General features: G+C 36.6%; 1 protein-coding gene across 5 annotated transcripts in view; it reads left to right on the top strand.

The window, feature by feature from the left end:
* The window catches only part of LOC130251804 (dystonin-like), a 285,947-nt gene that overhangs the window by 244,042 nt on the left and 21,828 nt on the right, over positions 1-20,077 (top strand). For all 5 annotated transcript variants that reach the window (XM_056488729.1, XM_056488730.1, XM_056488733.1 and 2 more), the window contains 15 exons: positions 116-342; positions 1,010-1,132; positions 1,833-1,934; positions 3,908-4,009; positions 4,896-5,069; positions 5,905-6,060; positions 8,204-8,401; positions 8,911-9,039; positions 9,789-9,959; positions 11,289-11,444; positions 11,665-11,871; positions 13,276-13,395; positions 16,940-17,109; positions 18,065-18,224; positions 19,655-19,849. In XM_056488729.1, coding sequence (XP_056344704.1) covers positions 116-342; positions 1,010-1,132; positions 1,833-1,934; positions 3,908-4,009; positions 4,896-5,069; positions 5,905-6,060; positions 8,204-8,401; positions 8,911-9,039; positions 9,789-9,959; positions 11,289-11,444; positions 11,665-11,871; positions 13,276-13,395; positions 16,940-17,109; positions 18,065-18,224; positions 19,655-19,849 — 2,390 coding nt within the window. The remainder of the gene's footprint in view (positions 1-115; positions 343-1,009; positions 1,133-1,832; positions 1,935-3,907; positions 4,010-4,895; positions 5,070-5,904; positions 6,061-8,203; positions 8,402-8,910; positions 9,040-9,788; positions 9,960-11,288; positions 11,445-11,664; positions 11,872-13,275; positions 13,396-16,939; positions 17,110-18,064; positions 18,225-19,654; positions 19,850-20,077) is intronic.

Here is a 20,077-nt window from a genome sequence, read left to right as displayed (position 1 = left end):
TATTTTAGGGTCTAAATTTTCAAATGTACACATATGTTTCTGCTGTGGAACTGTAGAGAGATTTATGACCAAGAATTGTTTGCCAAGGTAGTAATCTAGTTCCTTTGTTGTTTAGCTGTTCAAGATAAACTAGACCAAATGGTCCTAATTTGGGAAGACATCCAGACCTTGACTGAGGAAAGAGAGGCCAAACTGTTGGATGTAATGGAACTAGCTGAAAAGTTTTGGTGTGATCATTTGGCTCTTGTAGCTACTATTAAAGATACTCAGGACTTCATTCGAGAACTGGAGGGACCTGGTGTTGACCCATCTGTAGTCAAGCAGCAGCAAGAAGCTGCAGAGGTCAGTAGAAAGTACTTTCTTGACTTTTTTTATGGTATGCAGAGGAGAATATATTATTTTGTAAAGACTAGGAGGGATAATTGTGTAGAAATTTACAGTAATGGTATCTCAAGAGTCTACAGTTAATAGCACGTATCAGGGCTTAATTGCAATGAGCATGCAACATGTGCTTGTGATTACATCTCCTTACTTGTTTGTAAATATGTATATAATGACCATCTCACTGAGACTTTTAAAAGTTATACATACTTGAGATTCCTCAAGTAGTACGTAACATCTAAATGAAGGATGGACAAATGTATTATGATCTATGTATTATCTTCTAAGCCTGTAATTATTTATACTGATAGTTAAATGTTTGAAGGTTGAATGATAACCTCTGACAAAGAAGACACTCTGATTAAAGAAATCTAATTTAAAACTTCCTGTTTATTTTTTCCATCTCTTGCAAAATGGTATAATAAACCATTGTTACAATTTAGACTGATGTCGGCTGATCTCATCTGACACTACAAACAGATGCTTATTTTCTAAGCATCCAGTTGCAAGTCCAAGTGACTTGAAAGAAAACAAAGGTGGAATCCTGCTGTGTTCTATCTTGAAAGCAAGTTGTACATAGGTTATTAAATTTAGTATTAGCAGTGTTGGCTTTTTTTTCCCTTGGTAGGCTGCTAAAGAAGAAATTGATGGACTACAAGAAGAGCTAGAAGCAGTTGTGAGCCTTGGCTCTGAGCTGAGAGCTGCTTGTGGAGAGCCTGACAAACCTATTGTCAACAAGAGTATAGATGAGGTATGGGAAATGCAGATGCTTAGGTCTGCTTACTTGCTCAGCTGAAATTGGTATATTCTTCATGACCCCAACAAGTTTTGAAAATAAAAATTTTGTGGTGAAAATGAGACATCACTGAAGCCTTTGTGGTAAAGTAAGATTTAACTTCTGAATGAATGAATCTTAGATTAGATTAGAATATACACACTGTTTTACTTCATCAATTTATGGTTTGAACTTTTGTAAAAGAGAGATTTTTTTTTTTAAACTATTCACTGTTGTAGGTGACTATTTCTTGCAAAAGTAATGCTAGAATAAATTTTGGATATGTATTGCTCATGCCAAGTGAGACATCTTAACTGAGACTATCCTGTTAGGATGACTATAAAGTGCTTTTTATTTCTGCAGTGATCAGCAATGTATGATGCTTTTAAGCTATTTATATTATGGTAATGCAACTCCAAATGATTTAGTAGTATTTCCTCTATTAACTGTAATATCTCTGTTAATAAAAAATATTCAGTATTGAACTTTATTGAGCTTTTATTCTCCTGAATTCTGAAAGAAACTAGTTATGCAGTGACAGGGAGGACAAGAGTGTTAATATGGAATAAATGTGAACTAATCACACTTAGTTTATTTGTACTGTTGATCAATGAAGAGTTAGTAAATGCACATTATATAGCAGTAAAATTCTTTTGTCTATTGTGGTTACTTGCAGCTGAATTCTGCCTGGGATGCATTAAACAAAACATGGAAAGAACGTGTGGATAAGCTTGGGGAAGCTATGCAGGCAGCTGTTCAATACCAAGATGGACTGCAGGTAAGATGGTCCCAGCCTTGAGTCAATGGGATTTAATGTGGCTGTAGTAAAAAGTGTCATGTGATTAGGTGGGTGACAAGTAGTCACTACTGGTTGTAGTGACCATTTTCTTTAGTAGGCAGGGTTTTTTTCTCAAGATTGGTTTGGGTGGGTTTGTTGGGATTTTTTTGCATTAAAGAATAGATATGATGGGTTGTTTTCTTCATGTCCACATATTGCACTGTGTTTAGATTCAAAATTAATGTCCCCTTGTTTGTTGATAAGAGCAGAGGTTTTTTGGCACCACATATTCATGGTATTTATTCTGTTCACATTTTCTTGTGATAGTCAAGGCAGGTTAAAATTATGACACATCTTTGTGGTCTGAAAGGAACAGAGTACAGGTCTGTATACTCACTGCTATTTTCTTTCAGTGGAAGACAGTTAAAGCACTTGAATTTTATTCCACCTTATTTATAAGTAAAATGTTTGAGTATTTTAAGGAAAAATATTACTAACATAATGTTGTTAAACCATTATTCTTAGTATAATTTATCCTATCACAGTACTTTAGAAAATGATTCCCTTTTTAAATCTGTAGGCAAATATTCCAGCAGTTTTACAATATCTTGTACATTGTGCTTTCTAGAGCTGATGAAGTTAAAAAAGAAGAGGATTGGTACTTTAGATGACCTTTAAAGGTCTCTTCCAACACAACCTGTCCTTTGAAACTGTGATCTTTTCTCTGTATGTGCTGTTAGGTTTTTTGTAGCTGTTTGTTTGGTTTGGTTTTGTTTGTTTGTTTTTCTTGATGGAATTACTGTCTTCCCTGGTTCATTAAATCTTTAAAACTGGAATTTCACATGACACTGAAGGCAGTTACTTCTGTATTTGGTGCAGATCAAGCAGCAGACTGCTCCCTAATAGTAATGCAACATGCCTGTTTTGCAGTGCACCATCACTAGGGATTTCTCTCTGGGTTCTCCTGTATTCCTACTGTGCAGAGATTGATTAGACAGTTAGAATCATTACTATTTGGTTTAAGTGCTTTCTATTTCCTGTAGCTGTACATGGCACGTCCTACAAGCTTGGTACTTCGTGAAAGAACTGTATTTAAATGTCTTACACTGATTTCAGTAGATAATATGGAAGTATTAGGGACAGATTAACTGCAGCTGCCTCACCCTCTTGAGGTCATTTGGCATAGTTCTCCTTTTCTCAGGGAGCTATGTAGCAGTGGGCAGGTCCAAAAACTTGTCCTAAGTTCTCCTTAATGGTATCTCCTCAGATAATAGGTAGGTGGAAAATGGCCTAGTTGGATGTGTTTTTTCCCTTGTGCAATTGGTCAGATTGATGCAGGTGCTCTTAATCCATGTAGGGTATTCTTGAGGTTCTGCATTGTATCAGGAGCAAAAGGAATACCCACAAAGCATCAGAACTGGGGAGATATAATTTATTTTTTATTATTTTTCTTTTTAAAGTCACTCTGCATTATCCTATAGGGATTCATTCTAGCTCAGCTGTGGTTCTTCACTGCCTAGTATGTATTGAATGGGCAGTTCCATGTTCCTTACACAAATTGCTTTCTTCAAAGAAGTTTGTTCGTAATCCTCTCTTAAGGTGTGTTGTCCACCACCTTCCATTTTCACTCCAAAGAACTGTAGAACAGAGTTTGTCCTGTATTTACCTTTTGGGGATTCATAAAAATTGCAGATTTTACTTAAAAATCAGATTACTACTCAGCATGAATAATTCTGGCAGAATCTTGCTGCTAATAGAAGTCCAGTCTTGCAGAATTTACACTCCTGTTACATAGATATTTGTTCTCTTGTATTACAAAGAAACCTAGGTTTTGCTGGGAAAATTACTTCATATGAAAGAGCACAGCAACACCTTCTCTGGAAAAAAGAAAAGTTCTGACATTTTACTTAATACAACTTTCAAAATAACAGCATTTCTTTGCTCAAACTTAAATGTCATACTGTGATTTTCAGGCATTATTTGACTGGGTAGACATTGCTGGCAGCAAGTTAGCATCTATGTCCCCAGTTGGAACAGATCTGGAGACAGTGAAGCAGCAAACAGAGGAACTTAAGGTATGAACTAGCAATTTATTTCCTTTATGCTTCCATTTGTCTGTATTTTTCTGTGTCATTTAGTATTTTTTTGAGAGTCAAATGTAATTTTCATTTTTAGTTTTTAGTAAAGAAGAATTTGCATGAAAATTTTCGAATATTTCATTGCAAAGTTTTAATTTTAAAATGCACTTAATTTAAAAATCTATTCCAGATTTTGGCAAAGCTACATTTTATTTTTTCTCATAGCCCAAAAATAGTTGTAGTATCATTCATTCTCTTTCAAAAGCTATGAAGTTATTATGTGCAGGATTCTTCTGCTATGACCTTTTTGTTTCCTGGTTTCTAACATAAATAATTTCTTTGAGGCTCTGAGAGAAGGCCTCCAAGGCTTTGCTTCTGCCATTAGAGCCATTATGTAAATACTCACACAGATCATGACATTCCCAATACATGAGTAAGGTGAAAATCAAAATTCCAGTCTAAGTTAGAAACCTGTCATCATGTATCTGTCCTTGTAACTGAATATGCACCTGATATTGGGATGCTTAAAAAGCAGAGATGTGTTATGATCAGAGAAGGTTCTTGGTTTTGCTGCTCACTTGTACATTTTGTTGGCTGTTGGGCAGGTTGCTTCATATATTTTATGATGTAACTTCAAATGAATCATGACCTTACATACTTAAGAACATATGTACACAAGATGCATTCAAACTTGCACCAATTGTGTGTTAAAGAGGGTCTTCTACTAAATAAAATTTACTTTCACTTCCTTTCAAGACTAATTCCATTTGAAGTTTAAGGCATCACCATCACAACCACAAGTGCTAGAACAAGGACTCATTCTGTGATTTTATAATCATTACTTGTGTTTCATTTATTTCTATTCTATTTCTATTTACCATAGCAATTTAAGACAGAAGCTTATCAGCAGCAGATAGAAATGGAAAGACTGAACCATCAGGCAGAACTATTGCTGAAGAAGGCAACACAAGAGAGTGACAAGCACACTGTTCAAGACCCTCTCTCAGAGCTCAGACTATTGTGGGACAGCCTAGAAGACAAAATTATAAGTAGACAGGTAAATCAGCTTGGAGGTGGGGGCTTTATTCATGATTTTTGTGAAAAGCTCTTTATTATGTATAATGCTTATATTAATTTACACATTCCTTGTAGTTTGAAAGCTAACAAAGCTGTATATAATTTAGGATTTGAACTATATGATTAGTTGAGTTTTTAAGACATTTTTTAACTTTCTTTTCAAATTTTCTGTCAGTAATGCTATGTTGAATGATTATATATTATTATATATTATCTATAAAATATGATAATATATATGATTATATATATGTCATTTTGGTTATTTGATGATGTCTTAAGTAGCAGTTGAAAACATGTTTATATATGCAAAAGTAAGAGTAGCTGCAGAACTGAACAATTGAATAAAACTCCATTAACTTAATGTTAAACTATTTCCGTGTTATTTCCTTAAATTATCAAGCAGAGAGATGTGGGAGTCCTTTGAAGTGTGTTATTTTTTCTAAACTGAATCATTTCATGACAAAGAAACGGATTTAAAAAGATCATGCACCAAATTGCATTTATATTGAAAATATGTTTTAAGTGGTAAAAAGCTACTGATACATCTGATGAAAGAACCTTCAGCCTTAACTCTGTTCTGGTTGTATGGCTTCTTCCAAGGCCAGGAATTTGAGCCTGGAATGCAAGGCTTTACAAGGGAATTGCTAACTCAGCTGTAGTTACAAAGCATTGCCTGTACTGGGTAACTGTTTCTCTCTGGATTTTATTCTATTTTATGTGTGCACTCTGCTCTGGATTATGGTGACTAATGGTAATGTAAGACAATTCAATTGCATTGTGAAACGATTTTATTGTTAACTTTATTTTTACTGTAGCACAAGCTGGAAGGTGCCTTGTTAGCCTTGGGGCAGTTCCAGCATGCCCTGGATGAGTTGCTGGCATGGCTGACACATACAGAAGACTTGCTGAATGAACAGAAACCCGTGGGTGGAGACCCCAAGGCTATTGAAATTGAACTTGCCAAACATCATGTATGTAATTATAGTCAATATTAAGCAAAATGTTCTTTTGATATTTATCTTAGGGATTATTCTTTTAGTAAAACTTCACATTTTATAAATAATTCTCTACATATACTTTTAAGATGCAGATTATAGCTGAGGTGAAAGCTTGGAATAAATAATACCTTTCCTCTTACTCCTCCACATTCCTTCCTTTTTTTGCATATGCCATGTAAGTGGCCTAGGTTTTAGCCAAAAATAAACAGCTTACCCTAGTCTCCACCTCTAACCACCTTTCTTTGACCTAGGGAACACAAAAGTTACTGAACCTGCTACTCTCCCTGAAGCAATAAACTACTTGATTAGTTCTGTTTAAGCCAGGTCTCACAACCTCTCAGAAAACACTGATTTGTTAATTGTGTGTCAGTTGGGCTCAGCTTATATGGAAATGCTTCTCCAAAAATCTGTGCAGACTCACATCTTTTTCTGCAAAAAAAAACAATGTAGGTTTAAAGTATTTTTGTTTGATTGATTTAGTATTTTTACTAAATTTCAGAGCCCATGGAAGAATGCTTCTGCTATGCCTTTGGTTTTTAGAACATCTCCTAGGAGTAAGAGATTTTCCCCAACTCTATGTGTAACTCTTCACAACAACGTGTTCTTTAGAGGTTTAAAGATTTCAGTCTAACTTTGTAATTCCTCTCCCTTAAAATCTGCCATTTAATTTTCGGCCTGCATATGATGTGGAAAGTGCTCAGAGTCCGTTTTGGATTTTGTGAGAATTGATTGAAATTGACAGTACACAGATAATTAAGGTATTTTCATTGTTTGTGTTAATGCAGCTATGCAGCTTTTGGGTGGTCAGTTGGAACTTGAACAGAATACACTATCTACATACCCTATATAACTATTGTTATAAACAGACCCTTTTAAAACAAAGTAAATAAAATGACAAAAACAGGTTCTGCTCCATGAACCTTTTATATTCTTATCGAAGGGAAGTGTTTTACTAGTGAAGAAGCATCGAGACATCATTTGTGTCTGTGCTGAAGGAGTTCAGCAAACACATGAATGAATCTACTTCCTTTTCATAATACAGAGTTTATAGGTTAGAAAGTTCACACAGTAGTGCATCCTGTGGTAGCCTGTAAAAACATCCACCTCTTGAGTAACTTTGGAAAGAATAGACCTTGTTCTTAGTGAGTCTCAGCAGGAAGGAAGGGATAAGATACATCTGCTTCTGTGAATACCTTTTTTCACCCTTTTAGGAAAATAAAATAATCTGGTTCTTAGCTTAGAAAAATTAAAGTAAATGTGATGTGTATTTTGTATTCAAGGTCTACTTGTGACTTGCTATTTTGTATTGTGATCCATTTAGTTTATTTTTAACTTCCGTTTTATTTAGCTTTCTATTTTTCCATATACTAGCACTTTGATGGAGGTGAGTTTGAGTCAGACCCCATGGAAGGACAATTATAAAACTGATTTTCTTAGATAGGGTTTACCATTCTGTTCCCAAGCATTTTATGTATTTATTTATCTTTTTTATATTAAAGCTTTTCTTGCTTCACCCCCCATCTTTCTGAAAACATCTTTTTTTTTTTTCCCCCCAAATGTACATTTTGCCTTTTATGGTTTTTACTGTGGTTGGTGATAAGAGGTTTTCCAGCAGATGGAGGAGATCTTTTGGTGTTAGTACTACAACCATCCCCCAGCTTTAGCACAGGTCAAGTGTCCTGGTAGCCTGACATAAAGTGAAAGGAGTTGTAGCCGTGAAATGCACAAGAAGACATTGTGGCAGCTGGGTTGTTGTATAGCACAGCAGGCACATAGGATTCAAAGAAAAATCCTGTTAAAGGAAAGTATATAATAAATTTAAAAAGTGAAGCAACAATTATTCCCTAGCACTACTAGAAACCTTTAATAATTTCAGAAATATATGCTTTCAGAAGGAATCTATTATTTTTTCAAAATACAAAAATAAACTTTGGTATTTTGTCAGAATAATCTGTTACTGCTTTTGATTAAAGAGGTCTTAGTTATAAGCTTTAATTTCTGATACCTGTACTGATGTTAAATTACTGTCTTGTCCTTGGACTTCAACTGGCTCAATCGCTGTGAGTGCCTTCATTCATTAATTTACCTATATGGCCATGCTGTGTTGCAATTGTAGGTGCTACAAAATGATGTTTTTGCTCATCAGTCTACGGTGGAAGCTGTTAAAAAAGCAGGAAATGACCTGATTGAATCGAGTGCTGTTGAAGAAGCAAGTAATTTACGGAGCAAGTTGGAACTCCTGAATCAGCGCTGGCAAAACTTGTTGGAAAAAACAGAACAAAGGAAACAGCAGCTGGATAGTGCCTTGATCCAGGTGAACAGGAAATGATCAAATAGAGAGATAACTCAGAAAAAGTGTCTTTTTACATGAAATACACAGATACATGTTTTAGAAGTTGGCCAAAATCAAAACCATGATGCAGACACTCCTGAATTTGGAGGAAGTTTAAATCCAGCTGCATCTTCCACAGCTGGACAATGTCCCTTACAGTGCTGATATAAGACTTCAGCTTTTGGTCTGCATGTTTTTAAAGGGTGAAATTTCTGTGTAGGTGTATTATTCAGGGAAAACATTGGTCTCACAGTAGTTATTTGGACTGCTTTCATGATTTCTATTATTATTTTTTTTTCTTATCTATATTGAATTGAGGCAGTTTGTTTGCTTTTTCCTTTTCTTCTTCTTCTTCTTCTTCTTCTTCTTCTTCTTCTTCTTCTTCTTCTTCTTTAATTTCCTTTGACTATTACAAATAACTGATTAAAGCAGTTAACTGAGCTGAATGGAGAACATTTAAGTTATCTCTAAAATGATATGGTATAATTTAGGCTCAAGGTTTCCATGGTGAAGTTGAGGATCTGCAGCAATGGCTGACAGACACTGAACGTCAGCTGTTGGCATCAAAACCTGTTGGAGGCTTACCAGAAACAGCAAGAGAACAGCTTAATGCACATATGGTAAGTATCAGTATTAGGATGCTTTGCAAATTGCATTTCAGGACTAACTGTCTTTTAAGAGTCTTTTTGGTAAATACAGAGTATTTCTGTACATCACAATGTCTATACAGTGTCTTAAAGAAATCTAATAGCCTTCAAAACAACAGTGTTATTTACAGTGTAGTTTAGTAGCCTGTTGGGACATGCCCAAAGCTGAACCATTTTTATTGTTGAGACAAATAAAACAACTTTTGCATCTTTACAAAAGGTGTTTGCAGATGTTTCAATGATTCCTATTCTTCCTCTCCTTTCTGACTCCATAACTAAATTTGTGGTTCAGTGCTCATGCCTAGCAAGTGAAGGGAGATATAGATGATATAAAATAAACCAGCCCTCCCAAGCTGTTCCCCCCACTTTTGAAGGGTATTGGATAGGTCTGGGCTTTCAGCTCACTGTGTAATGCTGACACTTTGTGTTTTGGCTACAGATGGACTTTAAACCAACCAAGTTGTAGCAACTCTTCTTCAATAGGTGCTTAGTACTTTGCCAATCTTTGAATCTCAGAGAAGACATTGACAGACAATACAGGTTTTCATTTCCTGAGAAACTGGGTTCCTCATTTTCTCATTTGGATTTTTATGAATTACATGTGTTTCCTTTATTAGTCTTAATCACACCTGCTAAATTTTGGGGGAGGAATATATATTATACTGGTGTTTATAAAGTGTATTGAATTTCTACCTTATTTTTTCTGTCCTTTCTTTATTTAGGAACTTTGTGCTGTCTTTGAGGCCAAAGAAGAGACATACAAGTGTCTAATGCAGAAAGGCCAGCAGATGCTTGCAAGATGCCCAGAGTCTGCTGAAACAAATGTTGAGCAGGACATAAATAATTTAAAAGAAAAATGGGAATCTGTGCAAACAAAACTCAGTGAAAGAAAAGTATGTGTTTTTTACATAAAAAATAGAAGTGTAAATAATGCATTTAAGTGTGTTAATGATCAGTGAATGCTTTTATGGATGCATACTTGCCTGACCTTTTACATTTAAATCAGTTGTAGAGGCTGGTGTAATTCAGTAAAATGTTTAGAAAGTACTGGGGGAAATAGGATTCAAGAAGTTAATTACCTGTAATTGGGGAGGAGCATGGTGAGAATGGCATAGTTCTGTTACGTAGAAATATATTAACTGATACTGTTAATGCTCATTTGGTAGGACTAGGGGTTTTCTGGGTTTTGTATCAGTAATCATAGACATGAGAGAATGAATGATCCTTCGAGTTTATCTCCTCCTCAGTGTTGTGTTAAAATATCCTAGGTTTTAGCCATTTTTTTATTAAAAAGCCCAAACACTTGGTCTTTTGCTGTTTGCTTCAAGTGACTACCTTCTGTTCTAACAGATCAATAGCATGATTTCACTGATATGCAACACACATTTTCTTGTTATTAATTTCATATGGCTTTCATTCCTTCACGAAATATAGTCCACTTGTTCTAATTCAATCAAACAAAAAGAATGCCCATGATTGCAAACAGAGAAACTCTCTGTACAGCCCTGATAAGTATAAAGCACAAATATTTAACTCAAAATTTAGTTGTATTTTAAAGTTATAGTGCTGGTGTCTCTTAAGGTAATAATAAAGTAAAAATTAATAACTAATTAATACTGAATATGAGCACCTTCTTGTTGGAAGCTGTGGTTGGAGTGCTCAGTGAGGTCAGCAGTGTAAATGTTTGAAAATCTCTGGCTGCTGTCTCATGATCAAAAAAATTCTGTATTCCAAATTAGTTTCTGTTCAGGCAACCAGAATGAAAATTGGGCTTTATTAAAAAGAAGTGCTCTAGGAAAACTTACTCTTCATTAAGTGCAAGAGAATAAATTTTATGACCTACTTGAGGTTTCTCCAAGTGCACTACTACCTTTCATATTTCTGAAATTCTACTGGTTTTGCATTGAACTTGATAAATCGAAGTGTCACATTTGGATTAAGTGGTAGGAAGTATGTTCTAATGTGGAAAAATTTATCTTGATACTAGGTGCTGTATTTTCTATTCATCTGTTATACATAATTTTGCTGTAACTCCTGTATCCATCTCCTTGGATATGCTCAAATATAGGCTGTTATTTTAAAACTCAGAAACTTTGAGTTGGAAAAGTGTTTTAAAATGCTAAGCTAAAATGGTTACTCCAAAGTGCTGAATTAAAATGGTTTCCTTGGCTTAAACCTCTGCACAATATCAGCCTCTAATAAAGTATGACCTGTCTCTACAGACCAAACTGGAAGAAGCCCTCAATTTAGCAATGGAGTTCCACAACTCACTTCAAGATTTCATCAACTGGCTTACTCAGGCTGAACAGACTCTAACTGCAGCTTCTCGGCCAAGTCTTATCTTGGACACTGTCTTATTTCAAATTGATGAACACAAGGTATGTAAAGAAACAGATGTGTAATGTTTTTCTCCCACTCTGTGGAGATACCATAACAATGTCCAAATGAACCCTATAATGCTGGCACTCAGAGAAACATTTTATTTGTTTTAAAATTATATTTTATAGTCTTTCTCACTACATCATTCTTTATCAGACTGGGTTTTTTCAGTGTTTACCCAACACAGTATTCAGTAATTTTCACTCTTTTTTTCCCAAGGTTTTTGCCACAGAAGTGAACTCTCATCGCGATCAGATCATAGAGCTGGATAAAACTGGAACCCATTTGAAATATTTCAGCCAGAAACAGGACGTTGTCCTTATTAAGAATCTGCTGATTAGTGTACAGGGTCGATGGGAAAAAGTAGTCCAACGCTTAGTTGAAAGGGGAAGAGCTTTGGATGATGCAAGGAAAAGAGCCAAACAGGTAATGGGACAACAGCTGTTATGCAGCTCTTTGAACTTATTTGTAATTGCATCCAGATTCTTGAAGAACATGATGCTTTAAAAGCACTTACAAAGCAAGCCTGGGTTGAGTGTAACAGACAGTGTTGAGTTAGTGGAGCAATTTCTGTGATTTAATCCCAGAGCACTTCATTTGGGAGGTGAAAGCATCATTTTCAACCCAAGCAGTGACTTCTGTCTGCAGTACAGGATAGTCTGAAAAAAGAAAGTTAAAGTATGGATTCCAGATGTGTATTAGTGCCATCTATCTTCTAAAAGAAGTTTCATAATGAACCCTGTATATTCTAAAGAATGCGATTAGCCCTTTTCACTAATCAGTGGAAATATTCCTTAGTATTTTCTTCTTGGGTCTATGTTGTGTTCTAATTACACTCATCACTTATCACTCAATCTCTTATGTTAGTTACTAGACCAATATCTTCTGTGTGGTAAGAGACTTCCATTTATTTCCTTACAAATGTGGAGAGGTTATTTTTTGGGGGGAGGAGGGCTGTTTGCAATATTTCTTACTTTCCATCAGTTTCCTTGTGCATTCACACACACAGCAGTCCTGCAATGAAATAGGTTTCATCTCAATATACATTTACAAGCTGAATACAGTTTTATTAAGTGACAACTGTGTGTGTGGAGTGTGGAAGGAGTACTGAAGGCTCTTGGTATCAAGGCCTAATCAACAGCCCTGAAATACAGGGTCTTAGATGCCATGAAAGGTTTCTGGGATAGTTTCTTGTGCTTCCATGTGTAGGCAGCCCAAGCAAGAAGAATTTTCAAGAGAGAGAGAGAAATGACCAGGTTAGAAAAACCAAAACCCAAATGGATGACACTTTGTGGAAGCTGGTTTAATCTTTACTTTTTCCCTGCTTCCTTCCCTGAAGTGCTCTTTTCTTTGAAACAGGAAGGAAGATCAAAAATCTGTTTCTTGCTCGTCAAGATAGCATTTGATACAATGAGAGCTTTTATGAGTGTTACAGGGAGCACCTTGGACAGTCATCCAGACAGAAGTTTTCCCCAGTGATTTAGTGGCATGGTCCTGTATAAGCAATAGCTAAGCCCTGTTTTTTCTGTATTTACTGTCCATTACTAAAACTGTAGGAATCTAAATGACCAACACATTGACAGATGTTACAAATATGTCTCTGACAGATACACATGATGTGTGCACATCATTAAAGGTTGTTAACTCACTTGGGAAGGGAGACTAAATACAGTGGGCACATGGCTAGACCAGTTCTGTTTAAGAGACCAGGGAGAAAAAAACACATCAAATTTTATCAAAGTTTGCTGATCTGGGTTGGGATTTAATGCTTTTGGACTGTTTCATGAACCATTGAATTTTAAAGTCCATGCAAATCTGACTTTCCTTTAGTTCCATGAAGCCTGGCATAAACTTATGGAATGGCTGGAAGAGTCAGAGAAATCTCTGGACTCAGATCTTGAAATTGCAAATGACCCTGACAAAATAAAGATGCAGCTTGCACAGCATAAGGTGAGTCATGACACACAAAATGCCACAAAAAGTGAAATGTAGGTAAGTCTTTTAGCCTTGTACTTACTGTTCAGTCAGCAAAGAAAGTAGATTTTTGGCCTCACTGCAATGGTGTGTTTATTCACATCAAGTGAAATGATGGTATTTTAACAGGGTGTGAATGAAAAGAACTTTTCATAGTACCTGATATGTGGGGGAATGGTTAAAAATAAAGAAGAAAGAATAATACAGCACCATGGAAACTTTAAAAAGCAGATTAATACTATTTCAGAACAGGGGTCTCTGAAGAGACTTTCTTTAACTTCTTAAACCAAAAATTTACTGTCCACTTACTGGGGTTGAGATTTTTCTTTTAATACTGGCAGGGCAAGTTCAAAAGTGAAAAATAATCGAGTATTTTGATTGGCAGTTGCTTTTTATGTCAAGCAGAAATATTAATGAAATGCCCTAGAAAACACTGTGACAGTATTAGAGAAAATACCATATTTTTCTTTATTGGATTCAAAATTTGAAAACCATCTTTTCAGAAATTCAGCTGTGAATATGTAAAAATCTCTGTCATTCACTTGGCTTTTCAAACTTGTAATGATAATGTAAAGCTCTGTAATTCCATCAGACACAGAGCAAAAGCAAAGACAGAAGTTGTCTTTACTTCATTTTGACTTCTGTAAAATGCCTAAAGTAATATATTACTGAGGATCAAGTGGATGAGTGGTAGACTCTTCAGAGATATGATTGTGTCTTAAGAATTCTCTTGGGCCAGTTTCATCAAACACTAGTGTATTGAAAGATCATTCAGTTTTCTACATTTTGGCATGCATTTACTTCTTATGTCAGTTTTATTGTTCTCCATTTACTTCTATTTTATTCATATTTCACAAGATCCCAAGGGGTTTGCATATCTAATTTTTTATTTTCACGGTAGCGTCTGGCAATTGCTTTTACCTCCGACAAATTCTGTCATGTATATTAATGACTTCATCAGTCTGCTTTATTTTTTCATCATTTCTCAGGTTGCATGACATGTTGTTTATCAGCCAGGAAGACATTCTCCTTTAATATAGTGAGAGCTGGCAGTTGGTCAAGCAAAAACAGTTTTACCTGTGTCTGCTGTTAAAACCTTTAGATAAAACCGACGTTAAAATTTTGTTATGCCAACTCTGCAATTTCAGTTTGTTTTGGGATTGCTGGTCTTGCCAGAATTTGAAGTCAGTGATCTGAACTGGTGGGGGTAGATCTTGCTGTTATCTGAGTCTTATTAATCTTCTAATCCTTTCACTCTTATTTTCTTTACATATTCAAATTCCTCACCAGTATGCTCAACACTGTGACTTCGCTTTGAGATTTTCAGGACTCTCTACCTGCATTCTCATCCCATCTTCAGAAATGTTAAACCTGCTAAACTTGATAGGTGCTTTATACCTACAGCAGTACATTTTATGAAACCAAGCTTCCTCACATGGACTGGCAGGCTCATCACTTCTGTCACTGATAGCTTTTCTTCAGTTTCTTTCATGTAAAAAGCCTGCAGAGCATTACTGCTTGAGTTGCTTGAATCTCATTAAGGAATGGGATGAACCTGTACAGGCATATAAGGATTGAAACTGGTGATCTGGAGAAAAAAGATGAATGTGTGTGAGGGAGGGAGTTTGGTGAACTTTGTGACTTTAAACTTCAAACACCACCCTCTCAAGAAATCAATTCAATTGTTTTTTAATGAGTTGTCAAACCTCCCAACACTGCAATGTCCTTCCTTGTATTTTGAGTCTTTTCCTTCCACTCCCACATCTACCCCGTGTCTGTCTTTGTCTTTTCTGTCCAGCCTTGAAGGTTTCCTTGCTCCATTTAGTAAAGGATTTTGCTATCCCAACTGAATGTGTGCTGTAAGCAATAATTTGGACTCACTCTTTGCCAGTTGTTACTGCCAAAAAAAAAGTCCCTGAAAAAGAAAAGCCAAGATAATATGTTTTCTCTCTCACTCATATCTAGCATGTTGCCAGGGACTTTTGGGGGTTATTCATGGTCTGTTTATTGGAATTTTTTTATCATTTTTAGTAGTCAGAAATGGAAAAACCCGCACTAGGTCACCCAATCCATTCCTGCGCTAATGCTGAGTGTTCTCACAGTACATTTATATGAAACTGGCTAGTTTTATCTCTATGTGCCCATCTTCCTTAGAAGGAAGGCATCTAGCTGAACAAAATCTCAGTAATTAACTTACCTATCTGATCTTGGCAGCTTAAATCAAAATCTACTCTCAAAATCTCTTATACCTGAAGTCAAATGAAAGTAGATATGCTTTAGTCTCAGAGAATGAAGTAACTGCAACCCTTTGCCATCTTTAAATATGTTTTTCCTGTATGATCTTTCTGTGGCAGCAATTTAATTGTGTTTCCTTGTGCCAACCTAGTAACATTGTTTGTGTAGTGTTAGGTAGTTAACAAAATTCATCAACTAGAAGAAGCATAGGCATATTGTTTGTAATGAAGGAACTGTTATAAAAAACTGGTTCTTTTGAAAATTTTTTTTATTTTTACTGTAGTTCTAGCTTGACTTATGTTTTTTCTTAAAGTTTGTTTTCTTGTTTTATATGAGGAAAATGAAAAAATAGTAAGGAAACACTAAATTTCAAAACAAATGTTGCTTTTTTGGTAACAAAAAAAAAAGAAGAAAGGAAAAGAAAATATTTGATGCTGTAGATAAGGGTTGTCTAAAACAAACTTGTGATTTTTTTTTTCAACTTATTCTCTGCTAGCAATTCATGTAGGTGTGAAATAAAACATATCAAGCATTGCTGCAATTTAAAAGCTGCAATGGACTGGTGCTGTCTTTTGGCAGTGTTCCTTTATTTAATTATTTACCCTGTCAGTCATTTAATTCCTGTATGGTGGCAGATGAACGGTGTTTCTTTTGCTCTTCTGTGTCTGTGAAAATCTTCCAAAGGATCTGTGCATAAAGGAGCTGGCAAGCAGACTCTGTCACTGCCATTGTCCAAAGATATGGGGCACAGAAACCTACTTGTGATTTTTACTTCTAGCACAGATTGAGTTATTGAGATGTTAGCTGACTGCTGCTTCTGCTCAGTTTCCCAGCTTGTCCATGTTGAGCTAAACCAGGATAACCTTTGTAGCTCCTGGGGAGCTCTACAGCTGGCTTGAAATCTTAGTCTGTAAGAATGTAGTGCAAAGAAGGCTCAGTTAATGGCTCCCTAAGTAGCAGTTCTTTCACATCCTTCTGACTACTAGGCTGAAATTTGGGAATATTATGGTAGGACAGGAATCATTGCCCTCACTGAAGGAGGGATTTTTCCAAAGTTGTTCCAGTAAGCATAGAGCTACATTTCCAGAGAAGGGCAAAAGGCAGGAGTCTGCTAGTGTCAAGCCCCAGGTGCACTGTGGCACTAGCATAGAAATTTTGCAGTAAATTTAAATTATTCTTGCAGCAACATTTGCAATTTATGTTGCAAATATGTAAAAACTAATTAACAATGGCCTGTAAGCGTTAATGATATTTGGATATTTTCCTTTTTTCCCCATGTATATAGGAATTCCAGAAATCTCTTGGTGCCAAACATTCTGTGTATGATACCACAAATAGGACTGGACGTTCCTTGAAAGAGAAAACCACCTTGGCTGATGACAACTTGAAACTTGATGACATGCTGAGTGAACTAAGAGATAAATGGGATACAATTTGTGGAAAGTCAGTGGAAAGGTAAAGGAAACTCAACTAATTACTCATCAAATAAGAAAAAGGCTTTTGGAATTTGTTGTGTAAAAGTAAAACCAGAGTGGCTAGCTTGTTTGATAATTAAGAATGCCAAAGCAGTAAAATACTGCAAATGCATACTTTACTAATGCTGTGTTGGAAGAGCAGGGGAGCAAGTGGAAGGAAGAGCCCTTTAAAAAGGGAAACTTGATTTGAAATTCTCTGGAGGTACTGGCAAACAGCCAGCTGAACATGAGCCAGGGTGTGCCCAGGTGCCAGGAAGGGCAGTGGCCCCTGGCCTGTGTCAGCCATGGTGTGGCCAGCAGGAGCAGGGCAGGGATTGTCCCCTGTGCTCAGCACTGCTGAGGCCACACCTCGAGTGCTGTGTCCAGTTCTGGCCCCTCACTGTGAGAAAGACACTGAGGGGCTGCAGAGAGTCCAGGGAAGGGCAGTGGAGCTGGGGAAGGGTCTGGAGCACCAGTCCTGTGAGGAGCAGCTGAGGGAGCTGGGGGTGCTTAGCCTGGAGAAAAGGAGGCTCAGGGGAGACCTCATTGCTCTCTACAAGTGCTTGAAAGGAGCTGAGATTGATCTTTTCTCCCAGGCAACAAATGACAGCATGAGAGGAAACTGCCTTAAATGGCACCAAGTGAGGTTTTGGTTGGATTTTAGGAAAAATTTCTTCTCTGAAAGGGTTGTGAAGCATTTAAACAGACTGCCCAAGGTAGCAGTTGTGTCACCATCCCTGGAAGTGTTCAAGAGGCATGTGGATGTAGCACCTGGGGACATGATGTAGTGGTGAACCTGGTGGTGGGGTGGTGGTTGGACTCAATGATCTTACCAGTCTTTTCCAAGCTTAACACTTCAATGATTCTATTATTTTATGCTGAAAAGATTTTTCTGAAGTGTATACGTGATAATTTGGTGTGTATGTGTGGTTGTTTGGCTTTTTTTCCCCTCTCAGACAAAATAAACTGGAGGAAGCCCTGCTGTTTTCAGGACAGTTTACTGATGCTCTGCAAGCTCTCATTGACTGGTTATACAAAATTGAACCTCAGCTAGCAGAAGACCAGCCAGTACATGGAGACATCGATTTAGTAATGAACCTGATTGACAACCACAAGGTAGTTCCAAAAATACTGGCTTTTAATTACTGGACTACTCATAAGTGTAACATTTTAATAATGTCTTTATCTTTCACTATTCTGTAATTTTTAGAAATATGAAATAGTTTTGTAACACAAATGTAGTCAATATAGAAAATGCTATAAAACGTACATGAAAGAGGATAACTTAGTGAATCATTACTACCAGTTAGCACTGACATATTCTATTTTATTGTGCTACCCAGTGTATTTATTAATATCATAAATCACAAATATGCATTTGCAGATGTAAGGGGTAAGATATGGCAAAAATTATTTTACTAGAAAACTCTGGGGCAGACAGCTCTTTTTTAGTCCATCTACTAACTAAATGTCCAGTGCAGTTACCATGACTACAGTAGCCTTTCACACCTGTGGGGCTGCTGTGTATTTATTGAGGAAAGTAATTACAATGCTGAAGTTATGTATAGATTTAAACTAGACCATGGCCCAGGGAGCTTGTTTTGGAAACCTGCAGGATTTTTTTACTGAAGTGCTTTTGGATATGGTAACAAGTAGGAGATATTGGACTCTGCCTCTGAATCCCAGTTTTGCAGTTCAGTATGTCGGAAGAAACGGCTGCTGAAATTACTTGTGTTACAAAGGTGACACATAGGCAGAGCTCTGCAGCCTGGGAAGATTAGGAGGTGAAGGTCTTTTTGTTCATCCACCTGTGACTTTCAATATCTCATCTCCACTAAAGGAGGAGATTTTGGACCTCAAAAAAAACCAAGTGTTTGGAAACATGGGTTACCTGTAAAAATTAGCCTGCAGTATGCTTCAATTTCTTCTGAAATGCCACTGTCCATCACAAGTAAGTTGCAGTCAGTGGCACGGCACACTGTAATTATCTTCTTTTAAGAGCTTCTTTTAAGCAACTGGAGCTGGTTCAATCTACTAATGTGAACATACTCCCACATAAATATGTGAACAAGCAGCAAGATCCAGAACCTGACAGTTAGACCCCCAGATGGGCATTTATTTCTGTTTGAATGATTTAAAACCCTCTCCTTGATTGTTAGCTTTTTATCTGATCTTTTCCTGCCACAGCAATCTTATGTGTTAATCTTGTTATTGTGTCAGATCAATTGCTTTGATAAGAATGGAAAGCCAGCAGTGATAAGGACACTAGATTTCCCATGCATTGCACCAGAATGGATTCTTGGGATCTGCCTGACATTTTCCTACCATATTCCAGTTTTATTATATTAGAAGAGAGTATCAGTATCTTTCTACAGAATCTAATAGAGCTTAGGTGTTTTGCATGACTTAAATGGAGTTAATCTTGACAGAAATAAATCTGCATTTTCATTTCTTTTTATAACCAGTAGGTTTTTTCTTGATTTTTTTTTTTTACATAAACATGTCTTGATGAGCTAAACATTTCAAGTATATTTGATGGTGTCTAGGTTTTCCAGAAGGAGCTGGGTAAAAGAACAAGCAGTGTCCAGGCTCTGAAGCGCTCTGCAAGGGAGCTGATAGAAGGCAGTCGTGATGACTCTTCCTGGGTCAAAGTCCAGATGCAGGAGCTAAGCACTCGCTGGGAGACAGTTTGTGCCCTCTCAGTATCCAAGCAAACTCGACTGGAACAGGCCCTTCGGCAGGTAGAGGAATAATAATGTTGCTACATGTACTGTATGAGAAGCAGTGAAAAAAATATCTTGCAGATTAGTTGCCAGAAATTTAATTTCATTTTCACTTGATAGCGTTCATTTGAAAATACTCGTTTACGTGCTAATGCATTGCTTACCTTCTCTATCCTTTTACCACAGCACATAAATAGTGCCTCTAAGCATTTATTATTCCTGTTATTATTAGTCTCTGCCACAAAC

Source organism: Oenanthe melanoleuca, chromosome 3, assembly GCF_029582105.1.
Source record: "Oenanthe melanoleuca isolate GR-GAL-2019-014 chromosome 3, OMel1.0, whole genome shotgun sequence".
NCBI lineage: Eukaryota > Metazoa > Chordata > Aves > Passeriformes > Muscicapidae > Oenanthe > Oenanthe melanoleuca.
This window is presented reverse-complemented; position numbering and strand designations above follow the sequence as displayed.